The sequence below is a fragment of the Schistocerca cancellata genome, chromosome 2 (genome assembly GCF_023864275.1).
Source record: "Schistocerca cancellata isolate TAMUIC-IGC-003103 chromosome 2, iqSchCanc2.1, whole genome shotgun sequence".
Classification (NCBI taxonomy): Eukaryota; Metazoa; Arthropoda; class Insecta; order Orthoptera; family Acrididae; genus Schistocerca; species Schistocerca cancellata.
In genome coordinates this window covers 27,014,375-27,037,090 of record NC_064627.1, presented here as the reverse complement: position 1 = coordinate 27,037,090, position 22,716 = coordinate 27,014,375, and the positions used below count along the sequence as shown (strand labels likewise).

Here is a 22,716-nt window from a genome sequence, read left to right as displayed (position 1 = left end):
CACGCCTGTCCAGGGTGAAGATCTCTTCTGAACAGCGCGTTGCAAGGCATCCCAGATGTGCTCAATGGTGTTCATGGTGGCTTCAAATGGCTCTGAGCACTATGGGACTTGACATCTGAGGTCATTAGTCCCCTAGAACATAGACTAATTAAACGTAACTAACCTAAAGACATCACACACATACATGCCCGAGGGAGGATTCGAACCTGCCGGCGGCGGTGGTCTAGCGGTTCTGGCGCTGCAGTTTGGAACCGCGGGACTGCTACGGTCGCAGGTTCGAATCCTGCCTCGGGCATGGGTGTGTGTGATGTCCTTAGGTTAGTTAGGTTTAAGTAGTTCTAAGTTCTAGGGGACTTATGACCTAAGATGTTGAGTCCCATAGTGCTCAGAGCCATTTGAACCATTTTTGAACCATAGGAATCGAACCTGCGACCGTAGCGGTCACGCGGTTCCAGACTGAAGCGCCTAGAACCGCTCGGCCACTTCGGCCGGCATGATGTTCATGTCTGGGGAGTTTGGTGCCCAGCGGAAGTGTCTAAACTCAGAAGAGTGTTCCTGGAGCCACGCTGTAGCAATGTCATGTGTGGGATGTCAGATTGTCCTGCTGCTCTTTCCCACGTCTGTCGGAATGCCCAATGGACACGAATGGATGCAGGTGATTAGACAGGATGTTTACGTACGTGTCACCTGTCAGAGTCGTATCTAGAGGTATCAGGGGTCCCATATCACTTCAACTGCACAAGCCGCACACCATTACAGAGCCTCCACTAGCTTGAACAGGCCTCCGCTCACATACAGGGTCCATGACATCATGAGGTTGTCTGTATACCCGTATTGTATTGTATTAAACCGGGAAACCAGAAACGACGGAGAGGCTTTGTCCCGACGTGGCCCTCAGTGGTTCACAACCCCACGACAAGTCACATCAGTCCACCCATCCCACCGCCGCCTCACACCGAACCCAGAGTTATTGTGCGGTTCGGCCCCCAGTGGACCAAGCCCCCCCCCCCCCCACCCCCGTCCCCCCATACCAGACGAGTGTAACCCCAAATGGTTGCGTGGTAGAGTAATTATGGTGTGCACGAATGTGGTAGCAGCGACTGCGCACCAATCGCTGACATAGTGTAGCTGATGCGGAATAAGGGAACCAGCCCACATTCCCCGACGTAGATGAAAAACAGCCTTAAAAACCATCCAAAGGCTGGCCTGCACACCGGCCCTCGACACTATTTCGCCCCCGCCGAAGGTTCGAGTCCTCTCTCGGGAATGGGCGTGTGTGTTGTTTTTAGCATAAGTTAGCTTAAGTAGTGCGTAAGTTTAGGGACCGATGACTTCAGCAGATTGGTCCCTTATGAATTCACACACATTTGAACTTATCTTCCTGGCGGATACGTGCCGGGGACCGGCACGCATTTCGGCTCGGAAAGAAGCGCATGAAACCTGGCGGGCAGCCGGGCGGGCTCTCTATACCCGTACACGTCCATTCTCTCGACACAATTTGAAACGAGACTCGTCCGAAGAGGCAACATGTTTCCAGACATCAACAGCCCAATGTCAGCGTTGACAGGACCAGGCGAGGCGTAAAGCTTTGTGTCGTGCAGTCATCAAGGGTACACGAGTGAGCCTTCGGCTCCGAAAGTCCATATCGATGATGGTTTGGTGAATGGTTTGCACGCTGACACTTGTTAACGACCCAGCACTGAAATCTGCAGCAGTTTGTGGAAGTATTGCACTTCTATCACTCTGAACGATTCTCTTCAGTCGTCTTTGGTCCCGTCCTTGGAGGCATCTTTTCTGGCCGCAGTGATGTCGGAGTTTTGATGTTTTACCGGATTTCAGATATTCATGGCCGCACGGAAAAGTCCCCGCTTCATCGCTACCTCGGAGATGCTGTGCTCCGACTATAATACTACGTTGAAACTCACGCAAATTTTGATAACCTGCCATTGTAGCAGCAGTAACCGATCTAACAACTGCGCCGGACACTTTGTCTCACATAGGCGTTACCGACCGCAGTGCCGTATTCTGCCTGTTTACATATCTCTGTATTTGAATACTCATCCCTATACCAGTTTATCTGCCTATTCGTGAATACCAATTCTAAATTTAACTAACTTTAAAAGAAATCTGATACTTTAAATAAGTTACTACCTCTCATTTATATTACATGGCCGGTTTTTATCTTCCACAGGTAGCTTCGTGTTTACTTGATTACTCAGATGTTAAAAAAAGTTTCCATCAAAATTAAATGCAGAGTCTTGCTTTTAATATATTTATACTTGTCATTCAACTCGACGATCAACACTGCTGTTCTCCGTGTAGCTGAAAAATTTTTCAATCCTTGAATGTATATAATGAGCTATGTTTTTAATTTTCCTTTGAAGGTTTTCGAATCTTCCACATATCTGATGGAAACCTTATGCATACAATTGGACGAGAAACTAGACAAGGAGGCAAAAACCACGTGAAAATTATTTTTGGCTCTACCATTGTAACTATGTGCGTTACAGATTATCTAAAACTGCTTTTCATTATCAGCAACAAAAACCGTTAACGAGAAAATACTCTGGAGTGTGTGTAAGAATCCGACGGTCCTTAAAAAGGCTTCTAAGAGATGTGCAGCTAGTTAATTTATGGAATATTCTTGCAGCTTGCCTTTGCTGAATATATACCTTAGGCGAACTGCACGTAAGGTAAATCCATATGACAACCGGAAATGAATATATCAACCAGCACCGGTCAGCACAATGAGGCGCCCATCTAAGGATAAAACAGGCTTAACTTGAGGTTTCTTATTTAGTTTTGTATTCCTTTTGGATCATTTTAACTTGTCTTCACATTGTTCACATTGGAACTTAAAGAATTTTATGCAGAGTCTTTCATTAAGTGTGCAGAACTAAACGGTCTACTGAATTGATAATAGTTTTTCCTATTATACAGACTTGGAAATAGGAATGACACTCGATTTCAACAAATAACGACTGATTAGAACTGTGTCGAACCAGGACTCAAAACAGGGATATCTGCTTTTGGTATGGCAAAGGTCCCTGTACTAGATCCCTCCGTAGTACTAAACCTCCGTAGATATTTCTCAGTCGAGCCGCGTGTCAGTATAAGTGGTATAGGCTATGTAACTGATCGTTCATTCCAACTCACGACTGCAGAAGTTCAGTTAACCATTTCCTGGATCATCTTAGTGAACTGACGTTTAGAAATCCTCCTACCTGTTCCGTGTCTCGTTCTTGCTGACGTAATCCATTGAAGCAGTTCTTGTAGCGAATTGTATTCGTTCGGAGATGCAAACCACCTGTCTCCATTATGTGGCTTTAAGTGGAAATGTGTGTAGGTAACCTATTTTAAACAAATTCCTACTATGCTTTTATTAACAAACACGCTAAGGTACTTCACAATTGCAGAATTTGATACATGTCTTCAAAAAATCTGAAAAATCGAATGCAATGGCGAGACGTAGAATAGATCTTCGTACATCCATAGTTGAAATGGAGGACAGTGGTATAAAGATGGTATAAATTTATATTAAAAGTGAAGAAATTCCTCCAGCTGTATTTAAGGTGTCGATTTTTTTGGCAACTAGTTTCAACGTTGTAACAACGTCATCTTCAGCTTGTTGATGTCAGCTGCGTGCGGCTGATACTAGAAGTCAGTGGTAAGATACGGATGTGCTCCGTGTGGAAGTTAGTAGAAGTTCGACCTTGCCGTGGTGGATGGGCTTTCCTAACTAACAGCACTACGGCTGTATAATGGCAAAACTTGTGAAGTGATGCACATTGCACAGGACGGCTGGTTTCATCTGCAAGCCACACCATAGCCGTCACTTGTAGATGAACCCATCTACGTTACGATGCTTACAGTGCCGTCTAGTGGGAAAAAAATTTTTTCCATGAAATTTCCGTCTTCTTCGGTAATATTCCGGTCAAATTTGATGTCATTCTGATCAGTGTCTTTTTTTCAGCATCTTCAAATTGGAACTTTAATGTGCAAACTGCATGGATTTTGCAGTTCTGCTGTTTTGCACCACTTACACTGCTGTGTTAAAGAGTAACAGCCACTAAAAACGATGATAATTCCGCAGTACAGGATCTGCGTGATGTGGTTAACAATGCAATGTAGAGGTTCAGTACATCAGGAGCCTTCAAACTACCTAGCGACGGACCATTATTTTTATTCAGCGCTAGCGCCGCACGCCAATAACCCCTATTTCGCCCTGCGGCAACGTTGGCTTAGTTCGATGGTCATTCAGTGCTCCAGCGTTCAGCTGTGGTTACGTAATGCTTTATTTACAGAGTCACAATGGGCGTGTACCTGGACAGCTGGCTGCTGGAGCTGGCGCTCGCTTTGTCAGCGCTGCTGCTGGCTGCCTACCTGAGCTTCCAGTGGAGATACCAGTACTGGAGCAAGAAGGGCGTACCTTGTGTGGAGCCGAGTTTCCCATTCGGTAATCTGGGGCACAGCCTTCTGGGCCAGAAGTTCTTTGGAGATGTCCTCCGTGAGCTGTACGAGAAGGCAAAAGGTGACTGTCCCTTTATTGCTACATTATTCAAGTGGGTTAAGTTTTATTATTACTACTATTTTTATTATTATTACATATTCCTCAGCCAGATTCATACTGCAGATACTACATCTGATGATGATAACATATCTTGTAATTACATTCAGAGCACTCAGTAGCTGACAAATGGTAATAACTACATACACTACTGGTCATTAATGTTGTTACACCAAGAAGAAACGCAGATGATAAACGGGTATTCACTGGACAAATAAATTATACTAGTACTGACATATGATTACATTTTCATGCAATTTGGGTGCATAGATCCTGAGAAATCAGTACCCAGAACAATCACCTCTGGCCGTTATAACGGGCTTGATATGCCTGGGCATTGAGTCAAACAGAGCTTGGATAGCGTGTACAGCTACAGGTGCCGATGCAGCTTTAACACGATACCACAGTTCATCAAGAGTAGTGACTGGCGTATTGTGACGAGCCAGTTGCTCGGCCACCATTGACCAGACGTTTTCAATTGGTGAGAGATCTGGAGAATGTGCTGGGCAGGGCAGCACTCAAACATTTTCTGTATCCAGAAAGTCTAGTACAGAACCTGCAACAAGCGGTCGTGCATTATCCTGCTGAAATGTACGGTTTCGCAGGGATCGAATGAAAGGTAGAGCCACGGGTCGTAACACATCTGAAATGTAACGTCCACTGTTCAAAGTACCGTCAATGCGAATAAAGAGGTGACCGAGACGTGTAACTAATGGCACCCCATACCATCACGCCTGGTGATACGCCAGTATGGCGATGACGAATACACGCCTTCCAGTGTGCATTCACGGCGATGTCGACAAACACGGATGCGACCATCGTGATGCTGTAAACAGAACCTGGATTCATCTGAAACAATGACGTTTTGCCATTCGTGCACACAGGGTCGTCGTCGAGTACACCATCGCAGGCGCTCCTGTCTGTTATGCAGCGTCAAGGGTAACCACAGCCGTGGTCTCCGATTTGATAGTCCATGCTGGTGCAAACGTCGTCGAACTGTTCGTGCAGATGGTTGTTTTCTTGCAAACGTCACCATCTGTTGACTCAGGGATCGAGACGTGGCTGTACGATCCGTTACAGCCATGCGAATAAGTCATATCGACTGCTAGTGATACTAGGCCGTTGGGATCCTGCACGGCGTTCCGTATTACCCTTCTGAACCCACCGATTCCATATTCTGCTAACAGTCATTGGATCTCGACCAACGCGAGCAGCAATGTCGCGATACGATAAACCGCAATCGCTACAATCGCTACAATCCGACCTTTATCAACGTCGGAAACGTGATGGTACGCATTTCTCCTCCTTACACGAGGCATCACAACAACGTTTCACCAGGCAACGCCGGTCAACTGCTGTTTGTGTATGAGAAATCGGTTGGAAACTTTCCCCATGTCAGCACGTTGTAGGTGTCGCCATCGGCGCCAACCTTGTGTGAATGCTCTGAAAAGCTAATCATTCGCATATCACAGCATCTTCTTCCTGTCGTTTAAATTTCGCGATTGTAACACTTCATCTTCGTGGTGTAGCAATTTTAATGGCCAGTAGTGTAATAATTTTAATAGGAACTCAGTTCTCGTGGATTATTCAGAGAATAATAAGATAAAGATTAAATTCAATAGCTTGTTATGAAATAATTCAGCGATGCTATCTTCAGTTTGTACGATAGATTCAATTAGAAAAAAGTTCAATAATACATAGATATAACACTATCGTGTTACGTTTATGGACTGACACAACAGATATTGGAGGGGTCAGCCAGTCTCATATTGCAGGTGGTACGTTTGAGGACTGAAACGTAATTTGTAATTACTTCAGCGCACTCAGTGGCTGATAATAGGAGACATGTACATAATAATTTTAATAGGAACAAATTTCCTTCTCCTGGATTATTGAAAGAATAATAAGATAAAGATTAAATTCACTAGCTCGTTCTGAAATGATTTAGCAACGATACCTTCAGGCTGTACTATGGACTACACTAGAGAATAGTTAAATAATTTCTAGATGTAACGCTAGCTTGCTAAGATCATGGAATGACGCAAGAGATCTTCTAGGAACTACATCAAGTTATACGTTAAGTTCACAAAACTAGTTCACAAACTAGTACTGTTAAAAACTACAAGCGTGCTTGTATAACCACATGTCTGGATAAAAGGACACTGTCTGATCAAAATTGGACATTGATATGAGCCGTGTCCACCCTTTTCGTTCATGGAGGCGTGAACTCCAGTGAGCTGTGGAGGAACAGCAGCCCATTCTTCCTCGAGAGCCCAAACCAGAGAAACTAGTGACGTTGGGCGCTGGCGTGTGGAGCTTAGTCGGCGTTCTGGATCATCCCAAAGGTGTCTCGTTGGTATCGGGTCTGGACTCTAGACAGAGCAGTCCATTTCAGCGATGTTATCGTCCATGGCCCCTTGCTGCACAGATGGTGCTTTATGACGAGTTGTACTGTCGTGCTGATACTATCGACTCCGACCAGTTGTTCTACCGTGCGCAGTAAACGATGCTGTTAAGTGTGTTCACACTCTTCCAGCCTTAGCTCTTCTTAAGCGCAGCAAGGGTATCACATCCTAAACGCAAAGACCACCCTCCATTGTCCTTTACATATGCCACTAGTAATGATAGCAGGCAACTTTCTCCAGGCATTCACCAAACCAAAATATTTCGATCGGGCCGCAACAGGGTATAGCGTGAATCATCGCTCCAAATCATTGTTCCTAGTTTTCGACTGTCACTCTTTGCACCACATCAAGTGTGGCTTAAGACTGACTACATACATGTGTAGCTTATGTGGAGCTGCACTCCATTCTAACGTACAGTCATGGCGCTGTCCACAGCACGTCGTCTAGTGACTAGCGTTGCTGCCTTTGGATCACGGGGTCCCGGGTTCGATTCAGGGCTGGATTGTGGATTTTCTCTGCCCGGAGACTGGGTGTTTGTGTTGGCCTCATCATTTCATCATAATCATCATCATCATCATTCGTGACAGTAGTTTGATCGGAGCGTGAAAAAATTGGACTGTGTGAAAATTTGCACTTTGTACGGGCGCTGATGACCGCGCAGTTGAGCGCCCCGCAAACCAATCATCATCATCATCGTCAGTCATGGCACTACTTGTACTGCTGGTAGCATTCTGGAACTGACGAGTGACTCCTTCCGCTCATTTCACGCGATTTTTTACAACCACTCTCCGCAGTGCTCGACGATTCCCGTCCGTCAGCGTATGGGGCCTGCCTGGTCTTGGCTTGCTCTTGGTTGTTCCTTCAGTCACTCAGGTGACGTCCAGTGACTAAGCCACTGTCCAAGTCGCTTAGTGCTACTGACCGACACACCCCGACAACTCAATAATTGCCGGCCGGTGTGGCCGTGCGGTTCTAGGCGCGTCAGTCTGGACCGCGATACCGCTACGGTCACAGGTTCGAATCCTGCCTCGGGCATGGATGTGTGTGATGTCCTTAGGTTAGTTAGGTTTAAGTAGTTCTAAGTTCTAGGGGACTGATGACCTCAGCTGTTAAGTCCCATAGTCCTCAGAGCCATTTTTATTTGAATTCAATAATTCCTCCCTCCTTTTATACTGGCGAGTGTGCTTCTCGTGATATCTATTGATGAATTCCGTCTTCCATAGTGATATGTGGGAAATTTTAAGCAGATGGTATACTTGCTGACGTATGGGCCATGCTGTGCTATTACAGTCCCGTGTCCGTCGATATTACGGGTGTGGTTCTCACTTGTTACACACCTTCAGGCTCTCCTTCTCAAACAATGATGAGTTAGTGCGGATATATCTGTCTCTCTGCCCTCATATTTGGTCACATTTATGAAACTCACGCTCCTCTTAACCCTTAACAACCATAATATCATTCACGGAAGTACCCATGTGTGGTCTGGAAGACCTAACAATATTTAATACCAAGAAATCAGATAACTGCCATGGAACTTCCCAACATTGATCTATTAATGCTTTAATGCATGTAACACGAATTATACCATTCCAACTTCAGAAACAAATTAATTGACTAACTGAAAATATTAATAATCATAAACGACAAAAACTAATAATATGTTAAATACATATGAAAAGGCCCAATGCATTACATTTTTAATGCTGCTTTCGGTTCATTATACATAGAAACTCTTAGTTTAGGAACAGATTTATATACTTTACATAAGAAGTTTAGAAGGAATATATTTATTCAAGAAAACTGCTAGCAACATTTTACAAATATAAATTCAGTTGGTTGCATTTATTACATACTTTCATTACACTTAATTACAAGTCTTCTTCGCATTGCTTATCATACATACACAGATAAAGACATATCCTCACGTATGGTGACAATTCAACAAATTGCATTGCGTACCTGAAATGAAGGCTTCGCGCAAGAACTGCACTTGTATACAGTTTTCTTCTTTTGCTGGAAGGATGCGTACAGCACACTTTCCGCTCTTCAAGTTTCTCTTCAAAGCATGGTAGTTCTCCTAAGAAAGGTTCGAATTTCAACGGTGAGGCGTTTGTCAGTAACTCGAATTTCCGTGAATGGACCATCGAGCTCCTTTGCAAACATTTTCACGAAATCTAATCTAGAAACTGGGGGATTGCTTTTGTAAGAGCAGTAAATCACATATTCACTTACTGCTCTAATGTCAACGATTTCGTAAAGAAGTGGCCACAGACCATCACCAACGACAACTGCTATACTGGGTGCATTTTGCATCTTCATTATGATTCTCTCTCGTTGTCGGCCATCTCCAGTTCAGATGCCCAATCATGATCAGTGTGTACAACGAATTCTTTGTCGCAATCAGTTACTTCTTCCTCTAACCATTGCAGTATTATGTGGTCAAAACCGGGATCATTCACCTTCATCCCTCGGGAAGGACCAGCTATCGATCACATAGGTGATACCTAGGTTTTGTCCCTCAGACCACGCGCAAAAAGTCGCAAGCCACAAAGTTGCACCTAATAAGAAAACTGCAACGAAACAACCACACATGCTGTAAATGACAGCTGTGGAGGTCTACGTCTCCGAATAGCTCTGTAACTAGGATGGTTTAAATGAAGCAACAAATACTACCAAACTCTGAGGTCTGACAGACAACACGTGTCACTGGGTGTTCAAGGGACCAATGCTTTTTAAATTACCTTTAGCCGCAAATAATTAAATTAAGGTGAAGGGGAGACAATGCGAGTGTGTTAGAAAAGCAACTGGAATCACTCAACAGAGGAAAGTCCACTGGACCTGACGGGATACCAATTCGATTCTACACAGAGTACGCGAAAGAACTTGCCCCCCTTCTAACAGCCGTGTACCGCAAGTCTCTAGAGGAACAGAAGGTTCCAAATGATTGGAAAAGAGCACAGGTAGTCCCAGTCTTCAAGAAGGGTCGTCGAGCAGATGCGCAAAACTATAGACCTATCTCTCTGACGTCGATCTGTTGTAGAATTTTAGAACATGTCTTTTGCTCGAGTATCATGTCGTTTTTGGAAACTCAGAATCTACTATGTAGGAGTCAACATGGATTCCGGAAACAGCGATCGTGTGAAACCCAACTCGCTTTATTTGTTCATGAGACCCAGAAAATATTAGATACAGGCTCCCAGGTAGATGCCATTTTCCTTGACTTCCGGAAGGCGTTCGATACAGTTCCGCACTGTCGCCTGATAAACAAAGTAAGAGCCTACGGAATATCAGACCAGCTGTGTGGCTGGATTGAAGAGTTTTTAGCAAACAGAACACAGCATGTTGTTCTCAATGGAGAGACATCTACAGACGTTAAAGTAACCTCTGGCGTGCCACAGGGGAGTGTTATGGGACCATTGCTTTTCACAATATATATAAATGACCTAGTAGATAGTGTCGGAAGTTCCATGCGGCTTTTCGCGGATGATGCTGTAGTATACAGAGAAGTTGCAGCATTAGAAAATTGTAGCGAAATGCAGGAAGATCTGCAGCGGATAGGCACTTGGTGCAGGGAGTGGGAACTGACCCGTAACATAGACAAATGTAATGTATTGCGAATACATAGAAAGAAGGATCCTTTATTGTATGATTATATGATAGCGGAACAAACACTGGTAGCAGTTACTTCTGTAAAATATCTGGGAGTATGCGTGCGGAACGATTTGAAGTGGAATGATCATATAAAATTAATTGTTGGTAAGGCGGGTACCAGGTTGAGATTCATTGGGAGAGTCCTTAGAAAATGTAGTCCATCAACAAAGGAGGTGGCTTACAAAACACTCGTTCGAACTATACTTGAGTATTGCTCATCAGTGTGGGATCCGTACCAGATCGGGTTGACGGAGGAGATAGAGAAGATCCATAGAAGAGCGGCGCGTTTCGTCACAGGGTTATTTGGTAACCGTGATAGCGTTACGGAGATGTTTAACAAACTCAAGTGGCAGACCCTGCAAGAGAGGCGCTCTGCATCGCGGTGTAGCTTGCTCGCCAGGTTTCGAGAGGGTGCGTTTCTGGATGAGGTATCGAATATATTGCTTCCCCCTACTTATACCTCCCGAGGAGATCACGAATGTAAAATTAGAGAGATTAGAGCGCGCACAGAGGCTTTCAGACAGTCGTTCTTCCCGCGAACCATACGCGACTGGAACAGGAAAGGGAGATAATGACAGTGGCACGTAAAGTGCCCTCCGCCACACACCGTTGGGTGGCTTGCGGAGTATAAATGTAGATGTAGATGTAGATGTGTGTGCCCCACGTCTTCCAGCGGTCGGTATGTACTGCACTACAAGGCGTAGAAAATTTGGCTGTGCCCCATTGTGCAACTCTATAATAACGCAGGCAATTTGAGGCGTAAAACTGGTAATAAAGAACATTTGTTAACATGTGCAGTAAATTGTACGCCTGGCCCTTGAATCTGCCACCCAAAATTAACCACACGTTGACACTAAAGGGAGGGGTTTAACGTCCCGTCGACATCGAGGTCATTAGAGTGCTAAACCGAAACAGGTGCTTTGTTCCACGATGTTTCGAAGATTTCTATCTGCCCACACGTGTTTATTCTGGTAATTCATCATCCCAAAATTATCCGTAAATGAAATGTAAGCTATTAATTGTGGAATTCCAGCGCTCTGTTTTATAGCGTCTGTTGGCAGAACTGTAATCTGGCGTGGCGCTCTCGTAGTCGGACAGCTTTCCCAAGCTGTGAGTTACATTGGTAAAGTAATAGTGTGTGAAGAATTGAGTGTTTTATGCCTTGAACAGCTCCATTTCTCCGCATCCTCGGTTCAGGCTATACTTCCTTTCATCGCGACTCTTGCTCCTTCATATCTGGCGCCCGTGAACTGTGCGAAGTCTGTCTCGATCCCTTGATGTTGCCTGCGAAAGATTCAGTAAGTCGCAGTTCGTGACAGCTAGAGCAATTTCATTTACATGTTCAGAAATGTGAAACTCCGCACGTCACAAAACAGAAAATCGTTGTACCCTATGAATATAATATCAGTGAGTCAGTTGAAATCGGTAAAGACATACAAATACCTGCGTTTAACGCTACTAGGGACATGAAATGGAACGATCACATATGCTCAGTCATGGGTAAAACAGGTGGTAAACTTCCTTTTGTTTCTAGAATATTAGGGAAATTCGGTATTTTAAGTTATCCATCCCAGAATATTGCGTAAGTGTGTGGGACATTAACAAACTGGACGAAGAGGGGGTATTGAACGTATATAGGAAAGAGCAACTCCGGCCACGGTGGCCGTGCGGTTCTAGGCGCTGCAGTCGGGAACCGCGGGACGGCTACGGTCGCAGGTTCGATTCCTGCCTCTGGCATGGATGTGTGTGATGTCCTTAGGTTAGTTAGGTTTAAGTAGTTTTAAGTTCTAGAGGACTGATGACCAGAGATGTTAAGTTCCATAGTGTTCAGAGCCATTTGAAACATTTTTTTGAAAGAGCAACACGAATGGTCACAGGTTTGTCTGACACATGGGAGAGTTCAAATGGCTCAAATGGCTCTGAGCACTATGGGACTTAACATCTATGGTCATCAGTCCCCTAGAACTTAGAACTACTTAAACCTAACTAACCTAAGGACAGCACACAACACCCAGTCACGAGGCAGAGAAAATCCCTGACCCCACCTGGAATCAAACCCGGGAACCCGGGCGTGGGAAGCGAGAACGCTACCGCACGACCACGAGCTGCGGACTATGGGAGAGTGTCACGGAGATCTTGGATGAACTGAATGGCAGACTCTCTAAAACAGACGGAAACTTTTCTGAGAAAGTCTAATAACAATGTTTCATGAACCAGCTTTAAATGACGACTCTACGAATGTACTACAATACCTTGCATGTCGATCTCACAAGGATTGTGAAAACAAGTTAGATTAGTTACAGCACAAACAGAAGCATTTGAGCAATCGTTCTTTCCGCACTCATTATGTGAATAGAACGAGAAAACAGCAATAATAATTGGTACAATGGGACGTAACCAACTGCCATACACTTTACTTTATTCGCAGAATGTAGATGTAGAATACCAGGAGTCACCTCCCTACATTTGTCGCAGGTTTCGTCCTCGGTCCTGATTAAACCAATATCGCAGTTGTTCAGAGGATGCAGTCAGTGTCACGATTCATAAATTGGTCCCTGATTTAAATGGCAATGTATGGTTCAGTTTAGTTGGTACTGAAGACGTCGCATGAATCATAATTTCTCATCAGGATTCCTAGTCCATTTTCCCATGCCGATTTACACTGTGACATAACGTTCGAACTTTCACTACAAATTGTATTAAAAACGACGTCATGCCTTTCTTCAAATTAATGAAACGCTCTCACTAGAATCGAATGCTCCAGTGGCCTTATCAACAACGAATGAATCACCTCAGACAGGTACGTTTTGTTCTCTGCATTTTTCGAGAAGTGGTATCTCACCTTGTCTGGCCTGTTTTTCTCCTACCTATGTGCATGATGGAGGGAGTTAGGATTACATAAAAATCAGTCTAGCACTGGCAGAAAGGGCATTTCTGGCCAACAGAAGACTGCTAGTATCAAACATAGATCTTAATTTGTGGAAGAAATTTCTGAGAATGTACGTTTAGACCTCAGCATTGTATGCAAGTGACTCGCGGACAGTGGGAAAAACGGAACAGAAGAGAATCGAAACATTTGAGATGTGGTGCCACAACAGAATGTTCAGAAACCGCTAAAATGAAGAATGAGCAGGTTCTCCGCCGAATTGGCTAGAAAAGGAACATATGGGGAATACTGACTAGAAGGAGGATTAGCATGATACATCGTATGTTGTGAAGTCAGGGAGTAACCTTCGTCATGCTAGAGAGTTCTGAAGAGAGGAAAAACTGTAGGGAAAGACAGAAGTTTGAATACATCCAAGAAATAATTGAGGACGTTGTATACAAGTGCTTCTCTGAGAGATGGAAAGAAAAGCATAACATACTTCGATACCTGAAAAGCATAATGCAAGGAATAGAAATAAGAACATGGTCAAAAGGATTTTTACTAAAATAATTAGGACGCAGGGGAACAGTAGCACAACCAAGACAATATTTTTATTCATTTTTCATTACTGTATTGGCGTTCCGTTTCTAAAAGAATGGACAGCCTTGACCATGATGCAGAGATTTTAACACTAAAAGGTTTTTGTACTCAAACAATTGTTCTGTATAATTAAATACTGTATAGAAAATCTAATCCAATGGCAATAGACAGTTTTTAAACATTATTAAGGAACAAGAGTGGCAGGATGTTCATAGTGCTGATAACATAGATGACAAATACCGGGTGATCAAAAAGTCAGTATAAATTTGAAAACTTAATAAACCACGTAACAATGTAGATGGAGAGGTAAAAATAGATACACATGCTTGGAATGACATGTGGTTTTATTATAATAAAAAAAGTATTGCAAGACGCGTGAAATATCTCTTGAGCGCGTCGTTTGGTGATGATCGTGTACTCAGCCGCCACTTTCGTCATGCTTCGCCTCCTCGGTCCCCAGACCTCAGTCCGTGCGATTATTGTCTTTGTTGTTACCTAAAGTCGCAAGTGTATAGTGATCGACCGACATCTCTAGGGATGCTGAAAGACAACATCCGACGCCAATGCCTCACCATAAATCCGGACATGCTTTATAGTGCTGTTCACAACATTATTCCTCGACTACAGCTATTGTTCAGGAATGATGGTGGACATATTGAGCATTTCCTGTAAAGAACATCATCTTTGCTTTGTCTTATTTTGTTATGCTAATTATTGCTATTCTGATCATATGGAGCGCCAGCTGTTGGACATTTTTTGAAATTTTGTATTTTTTTGGTTCTAATAAAACCCCATGTCATTCCAAGCATGGGAGTCAATTTGTACCTCTCTATCTACATTATTCCGTGATTTATTCAGTTTTCAAATTGATGCTGACTTTTTGATCATCCGGTATAATGCTTTCCTTAACACGTCTCTCACGCTCTTTGAAGTTGCTTTCCATTAGAACTTTCTAAATAGGGTAGTAGCAGTAAAAGGCAGCCTGAGTCTGTTTAGTATGATAAGGATATTATGTAGAAGAAAGTGGGAATTACATGAAAATGTTAGAAGTAGTCACAATTGAGCTACAGCAGCCCGTTACAAACACTACTGTAAGGTGCTTAAAATGTTATTTGTAAGGCACAGAGTATGTGGTATCCCAACAGAATAGCTAATTCTCAGGATACTTCCTTGGGGGACGTCAGATGTCACTACCGTTTTATTCAATGACCTTCCCTCAGTTACTACGAACTGTGGTCATCCTGATAGGATGTATAGTTGCACAACAGAGACGACACTCCATAGACACACAAATTGGTTAGACGCCCTTGTGCAACATGGAATCAATTTGAGATCCCCTGTCGATGGTTATTACTACATGAGAATAAAGAATTATTTGTGTTGCTCAAGAACGATAGTTTCTGAATTCCTACGGGTTATCTATCAACAGATCTTTTTCTTCGAGATAATCTGTCATATTCTAACGCAATATAATTATCTTACAAACTACTAATGCAAATATAAATTAGTGATACGGGGGATTCAGGGGATCACTCATGTTTCCCTTCTTGATTATTAATGTTACCTGTGCAAATTTCCAACCTTTAGGTATGAATCTTTCGTCGAGTGAGCACGTGTACGTTATTGCTAAACACTGTATGGAGCTATTATATCAGCTTACTTGGAAAGGAATCTGACTGATATATTGTCTGAACTGGAAGACTTTCCTTTATTAAGTCAAGTGAGATGCTTCGCTACACCGAGTATATGTACGTCTAAGTTACTCATGTTAGCAGCAGTTCTTGATTCGAAACTGGAATATTAACTTCGTCTTATTTGGTAAAGAAATTTAGGAAAACCACATTTAGGGACTCCACTTTAGTGGCCCTGACTTCGGTAACATTATCATCGCTATTTGCAATGGAGGTGTTTATTATATGCTGCCCATTGTGTCCTTTGCAAACGACCGAACCTCTTCCCATTTTCGACCAGATTTCGAAACAGAGCTTCCAGTAAAAGTATCTAGCATAGAAGTCCATATTAAACTTCTACCATCTGTAGGACTTAGCGCATCTTGAGGATTTTGGATTCTTTTAAATTTGGCGTGCTTTTTCCATAGCTTCTGCAAGATGAAATGTGTTTGCCCTTCGAGGCAAAAGTGGATCGAATTGGTGGGTAGTCACACAGTATTTTATTTCAATAATTTTAGGAAAACGATTCATTGGGCTCTACTCGATACTCCGTCCTGTGCTTCTCGTGCGGGATCCCGAAATTGTTCGCCACATTCTGATAAAGGGCTTCGCTTCGTTCCGTGAGCGGGGGATCTTCATGGACGATGAGCAGCCTCTCAACAGCTACTTGTTCTGGCTGCCTGCTCAGGAGTGGCACCATCGCAGGGCCAAACTGACCCCTGCATTCAGCTCCGGCAAACTGAAAGGCCTGTTCCAGGTGAGTTGAGTAATGATAATGGTATATATACTACAGAGTTACGAACTTATTTAGTTACGACTTAAACAGAACACTAGAAAGACATAGAGCAATGTCACGGAATGAGTCCTACACTGACGGAAAAAAAGCCAAGACACCAAGAACGAGCTGTGCAACATAAACAAAACTTGGTAGGCCTGCTTCTACATCTGATAGGTTACGACTATTCAAATTTTCGCCAGTCGCGTAACAGTGGGGCTGATAGCGCTACGGTGAGAGTACAAATGAGGTTTACCTTAAGTACACGCTGTAAGGGTCATGAGCGTTAGTTATCTTTAAGATTAGGCATGGTGACTTTCTGTTGATTAAAAATGTCTTTAAATCGGCAAACACGTCATTTACAACGCCTCACTGATTTTGAATGAGGACGTTGCTTCTACAATATTCCAGAAAGACTTGGCAGGATGTTGCCACATTACAGGGTTGCTGGCAGAGTAGCTCACGGCAATGTTCTGTCGCAAGAGGATCGGGCTCTGGAGACCCTCATGACACTAGCGAGAGGGAAGACCGTCGTGCTGAGCTTGCATCGTACTGCTTTTGCTGCAGCAATTAGAGCAGCAGTTGGCACAATGATACAATGAGCTGTTACAAATCGGTTACTTCAAAGACATCTCAGAGCCACACGCTCTGTAGCGTACATTGCACTAACCCCAAACCGCCACCATATGCGACTTCAGTGAGGGCTAAGTGGAGGGTAGGGTGGAAGTCTGTTCTGTTTTCTGTTGAAAAGTGGTTCTGTCTTTTTTGCTAGTGATACCTGTGTGTTGATTAGGAGGAGGGCAGTTGAGGGCCTGCAACCAACCCATCTGCATGCCAGACACACTAGACCCAAACATGGATTTATGGTCTGGGGTGCAATTTCGTGTGACAGTAGCAGCACCCTCGTGGTGATCTCACGCACGCTGACTGTAAATTTGTACGTCCATCCAATGGATCGACCTGTTGTGCTGCCATTCATGAACAGTATTCGCAAGGGTGTTTTCCAACAGAATAATGCTCGCCCACAAACAGCAGTTGTAACCCAACATGCTCTACAGAGTGATGGCCCATTGCCTTGGCGTGCTCGATCACTGGACCTGACATCATTCAAGCACATATGCAACATATTGGACAGCTCCAGCTTTATCCACAACCAGCATCAATAGTATTTGTATTGTCCGACCAAGTGGAACAGTCATGGAACTCTATCCCATAACTGACATCTGGAACATGTACATCACAAAGCATTGGCATTTGAATACTTGCCTTCAACATTCATGCAGTTTACATCGGTTATTAATGTACCAACATTTCTCATTTTTAATGACTTATCTCACACTTACACTAAACAATGATCTTGCAATGCTAAATCAGTTAAATATGTTACTTAGACAAATATATTTAGAAAATGTCATTACTCTACATAAATATTTTGGTTTTGCGAACTTTTTCTGTCAGTATATAATGGCCTGCCTAGCACCATTCTTTTCATTTCCATTGCAATGGCACCAAAGCTTATCACAGCCGAAGTAAAGATTTAATCCTCGTAGTGGATGAAAACATGGGTAGATACGGAAAAAGATTACTTCTTTAGTACAAAGAAGAACATCATGGCCAGACGGGAAGTACACTCCTGGAAATGGAAAAAAGAACACATTGACACCGATGTGTCAGACCCACCATACTTGCTCCGGACACTGCGAGAGGGCTGTACAAGCAATGATCACACGCACGGCACAGCGGACACACCAGGAACCGCGGTGTTGGTCGTCGAATGGCGCTAGCTGCGCAGCATTTGTGCACCGCCGCCGTCAGTGTCAGCCAGTTTGCCGTGGCATACGGAGCTCCATCGCAGTCTTTAACACTGGTAGCATGCCGCGACAGCGTGGACGTGAACCGTATGTGCAGTTGACGGACTTTGAGCGAGGGCGTATAGTGGGCATGCGGGAGGCCGGGTGGACATACCGCCGAATTGCTCAACACGTGGGGCGTGAGGTCTCCACAGTACATCGATGTTGTCGCCAGTGGTCGGCGGAAGGTGCACGTGCCCGTCGACCTGGGACCGGACCGCAGCGACGCACGGATGCACGCCAAGACCGTAGGATCCTACGCAGTGCTGTAGGGGACCGCACCGCCACTTCCCAGCAAATTAGGGACACTGTTGCTCCTGGGGTATCGGCGAGGACCATTCACAACCGTCTCCATGAAGCTGGGCTACGGTCCCGCACACCGTTAGGCCGTCTTCCGCTCACGCCCCAACATCGTGCAGCCCGCCTCCAGTGGTGTCGCGACAGGCGTGAATGGAGGGACGAATGGAGACATGTCGTCTTCAGCGATGAGAGTCGCTTCTGCCTTGGTGCCAATGATGGTCGTATGCGTGTTTGGCGCCGTGCAGGTGAGCGCCACAATCAGGACTGCATACGACCGAGGCACACAGGACCAACACCCGGCATCATGGTGTGGGGAGTGATCTCCTACACTGGCCGTACACCACTGGTGATCGTCGAGGGGACACTGAATAGTGCACGGTACATCCAAACCGTCATCGAACCCATCGTTCTACCATTCCTAGACCGGCAAGGGAACTTGCTGTTCCAACAGGACAATGCACGTCCGCATGTATCCCGTGCCACCCAACGTGCTCTAGAAGGTGTAAGTCAACTACCCTGGCCAGCAAGATCTCCAGATCTGTCCCCCATTGAGCATGTTTGGGACTGGATGAAGCGTCGTCTCACGCGGTCTGCACGTCCAGCACGAACGCTGGTCCAACTGAGGCGCCAGGTGGAAATGGCATGGCAAGCCGTTCCACAGGACTACATCCAGCATCTCTACGATCGTCTCCATGGGAGAATAGCAGCCTGCATTGCTGCGAAAGGTGGATATACACTGTACTAGTGCCGACATTGTGCATGCTCTGTTGCCTGTGTCTATGTGCCTGTGGTTCTGTCAGTGTGATCATGTGATGTATCTGACCCCAGGAATGTGTCAATAAAGTTTCCCCTTCCTGGGACAATGAATTCACGGTGTTCTTATTTCAATTTCCAGGAGTGTATCAATTGCACTGTGTTTGATGTGAATTGAGACACACACAAGACATGGTCACATGTCAATATAACTTCGTAGATGTACGCACCATAGGTTGCCATACAACGATTAGAGTGGCAATTATTCTCTGTGACAGGTAGAACAGTCTCCTGACTGTATCACTGTTGTTCATGTTTAGCGTAGGGTGTATAAGTAGGTAGGATATAAAGGGGCCGGGACACCTTCAGATGTTGAGTAATCACTGTGGAGGACAAGGGGATGTCGAGTACTCATATGTGGCAGTGTTGTCAGCACCTTGTAGGTTTTTAAAGTGGCTTCATCGTGGGTCTCCACAATGCTCCAACAGTATAGTATCTACATTTGTGGGGAAATCCGATGTGACAGTGGCCCATTGTTGGACTGCATGAGAACGCAAAGGCAGGTGTACTCATGATGATGTTCCAATCGACTACATCTGCCTAGAAAATTGATGGATCGCTGTACTCTGCACCAAGCATAGCTCCAACACATACACATGCGTGCCTGACATCTGAGAACAAATAACATGCTCCCTGTAACATTCTGGATCATAACATCACTTTGGCCAGTGGCTAGCAGCAGCCAGACTAGCGAACGACCATCTCAGCATAGGTTGTTGGCAACACCACAATGCAAACGGTTGAGTTTGCAATGATTCTGCGATTGGGAAACACGACTGATGAATGGTCTGGCTCTGTGTTGAGTGAATGGTGTTGAGTGATGAAATGTTGTTCTGCACTGCCCCAGATTGCCATCTTCAGTGAGTGTAGTAGTGATGTGGGAGAGGTCTTGGAAAAGCGCAGTGGTGTTACTCCTGGATATCAAGAATCAGTGACAAGAGATGTGGGCCAGTTTATCTTAAGAGAGGATACAAAGGCTTTATAACACCCCGTCCCAACCGAATTAGTGCATGCAACCACGCATGAATGGGTGCAATGTCATACTGACAAGCACATACTCCTCCCCACCTGGATGCTATGCTTTTTCATTAGACGCTGTATAAAAATTACACACAATATTCTCATTTCAGCTATTGTTACAAAATTTGATTTACATAATCATGTACAAATTTCAGTTATATGAACAAAAACGAGAAAAAGTTTTCTATCTGGCATATGTGAGCTTGTCACAGTGTGGCATGACACCATGGGCATCACATCAATGGAATTGCAAGTTTCTGTGAGACGCTGATGGCTGTCATGCAGGATGTGGCAGATTCATTGGGGCACGCCCACTGTGATATACTTCCAGCAGCTATGCTGCCACAGTGTAGGATGGCCTTCAGCAGCCACTCAGCCCACTCACAATAGGAGCCCACTGCAGTGACACTGTAGTTCATGCACAGTACAATGAGCTTCATCCTTGTTGATACTGTGATAGCTGGACTCAACTTCTTGCTGTATATTTGTAATGAGTCTACGTTTGTTTGGAGATATAGAAGCTAAGTAAATCTTCCATTTACTGTGTTACTTGTTCCCTAACCATTTACGCTTTTGTAATAAAGTGAAACATCTACAGCCATCATTATGATGTCATTTATTGTATGGCTATTAGTTATGGTGTTTCAGTGCAACACTACAGACCTTAGTCGATGCTGAAGGGGTTAACACCATCCGTATACACTATGTATTCGTGGACAACATCTATAACTGGTTTTCGCAGACTAACTGTAGCCGCCATGTTGTCTCTCCAACCATCCACTATCAACTGTAGTTCCTAGTTGGAGGGACAACATCGCAGTTACAGGTAGTCTGCAAAAACCAGTTGTAGTTGATGGTTGGAGAGATAACATAGCAGTTACAGGAGGTCGGTGAAAACCACTTATGCTAACCACTGATGCATCGTGCATATGAATGGTGTTAACGCCCTCAGCATCGACTAATGCATGAAGACGGTGCACTGAAGCACCGAAACTGGTAGCCATACAATAAATTATGTCATAAGAATGGCTTTATTACAAAATTGAATGGCTGCGGGTAAAATAACCCCCATTCGGATCTCCGGGCGAGGGTTACTCAAGAGGACGTCGTCATCAGGAGAAAGAAAACTGGCGTTCTACGGATCGGAGCGTGGAATGTCAGATCCCTTAATCGGGCAGGTAGGTTAGAAAATTTAAAAAGGGAAATGGATAGGTTACAGTTAGATTTAGTGGGAATTAGTGAAGTTCGGTGGCAGGAGGAACAAGACTTTTGGTCAGTTGAATACAGGGTTATAAATACAAAATCAAATAGGGGTAATGCAGGAGTTGGTTTAATAATGAATAAAAAAATAGGAGTATGAGTAAGCTACTACAAAAAGCATAGTGAACGCATTATTGTGGCCAAGATAGACACGAAGCCCACGGCTACTACAGTAGTACAAGTTTATATGCCAACTAGCTCCGCAGATGACGAAGAAATTGATCAAATGTATGATGAGCTAAAAGAAATTATTCAGGTAGTGAAGGGAGACGAAAATTTAATAGTCATGGAGGACTGGAATTCTAGAGTAGGAAAAGGGAGAGAATTTGGTAGAATTTTGCGCAGAGCATAGCTTAATCATAGCTAACACTTGATTCAAGAATCATGAAAGAAGATTGTATACATGGAAGAACCCTGAAGATACTAAAAGGTATCAGATAGATTATATAATGGTAAGACAGAGATTTAGGAACCAGGTTTTAAACTGTAAGACATTTCCAGGGGCTGATGTGGACTCTGACCACAATCTATTGGTTATGAGCTGTAGATTAAAACTGAAGAAACTACAAAAAGGTGCTAATTTAAGGAGATGGGACCTGGATAAACTGAATAAACCAGAGGTTGTACAGAGTTTCAGGGAGAGCATAAGGGAACAATTGACAGGAATGGGGGAAAGAAATACAGTAGAAGAAGAATGGGTAGCTCTGAGGGATGAAGTAGTGAAGGCAGCAGACGATCAAGTAGGTAAAAAGACGAGGGCTAATAGAAATCCTTGGGTAACAGAAGAAATATTGAATTTAATTCATGAAAGGAGAAAATATAAATATGCAGTAAATGAAGCACGCAAAAAGGAATACAAACGTCTCAAAAATGAGATCGACAGGAAGTGCAAAATGGCTAAGCAGGGATGACTAGAGGACAAATGTAAGGAAATAGAGG

The 22,716-nt window shown here is 44.1% G+C and overlaps 1 protein-coding gene across 1 annotated transcript in view; it reads left to right on the top strand.

Moving 5' to 3' along the window:
• Positions 1-4,311: 4,311 nt before the first annotated feature.
• The window catches only part of LOC126150385 (cytochrome P450 6k1-like), a 61,893-nt gene continuing 43,488 nt past the window's right edge, over positions 4,312-22,716 (top strand). Inside the window, exons 1-2 of the mRNA XM_049915874.1 lie at positions 4,312-4,531; positions 16,278-16,516. Coding sequence (XP_049771831.1) covers positions 4,312-4,531; positions 16,278-16,516 — 459 coding nt within the window. The remainder of the gene's footprint in view (positions 4,532-16,277; positions 16,517-22,716) is intronic.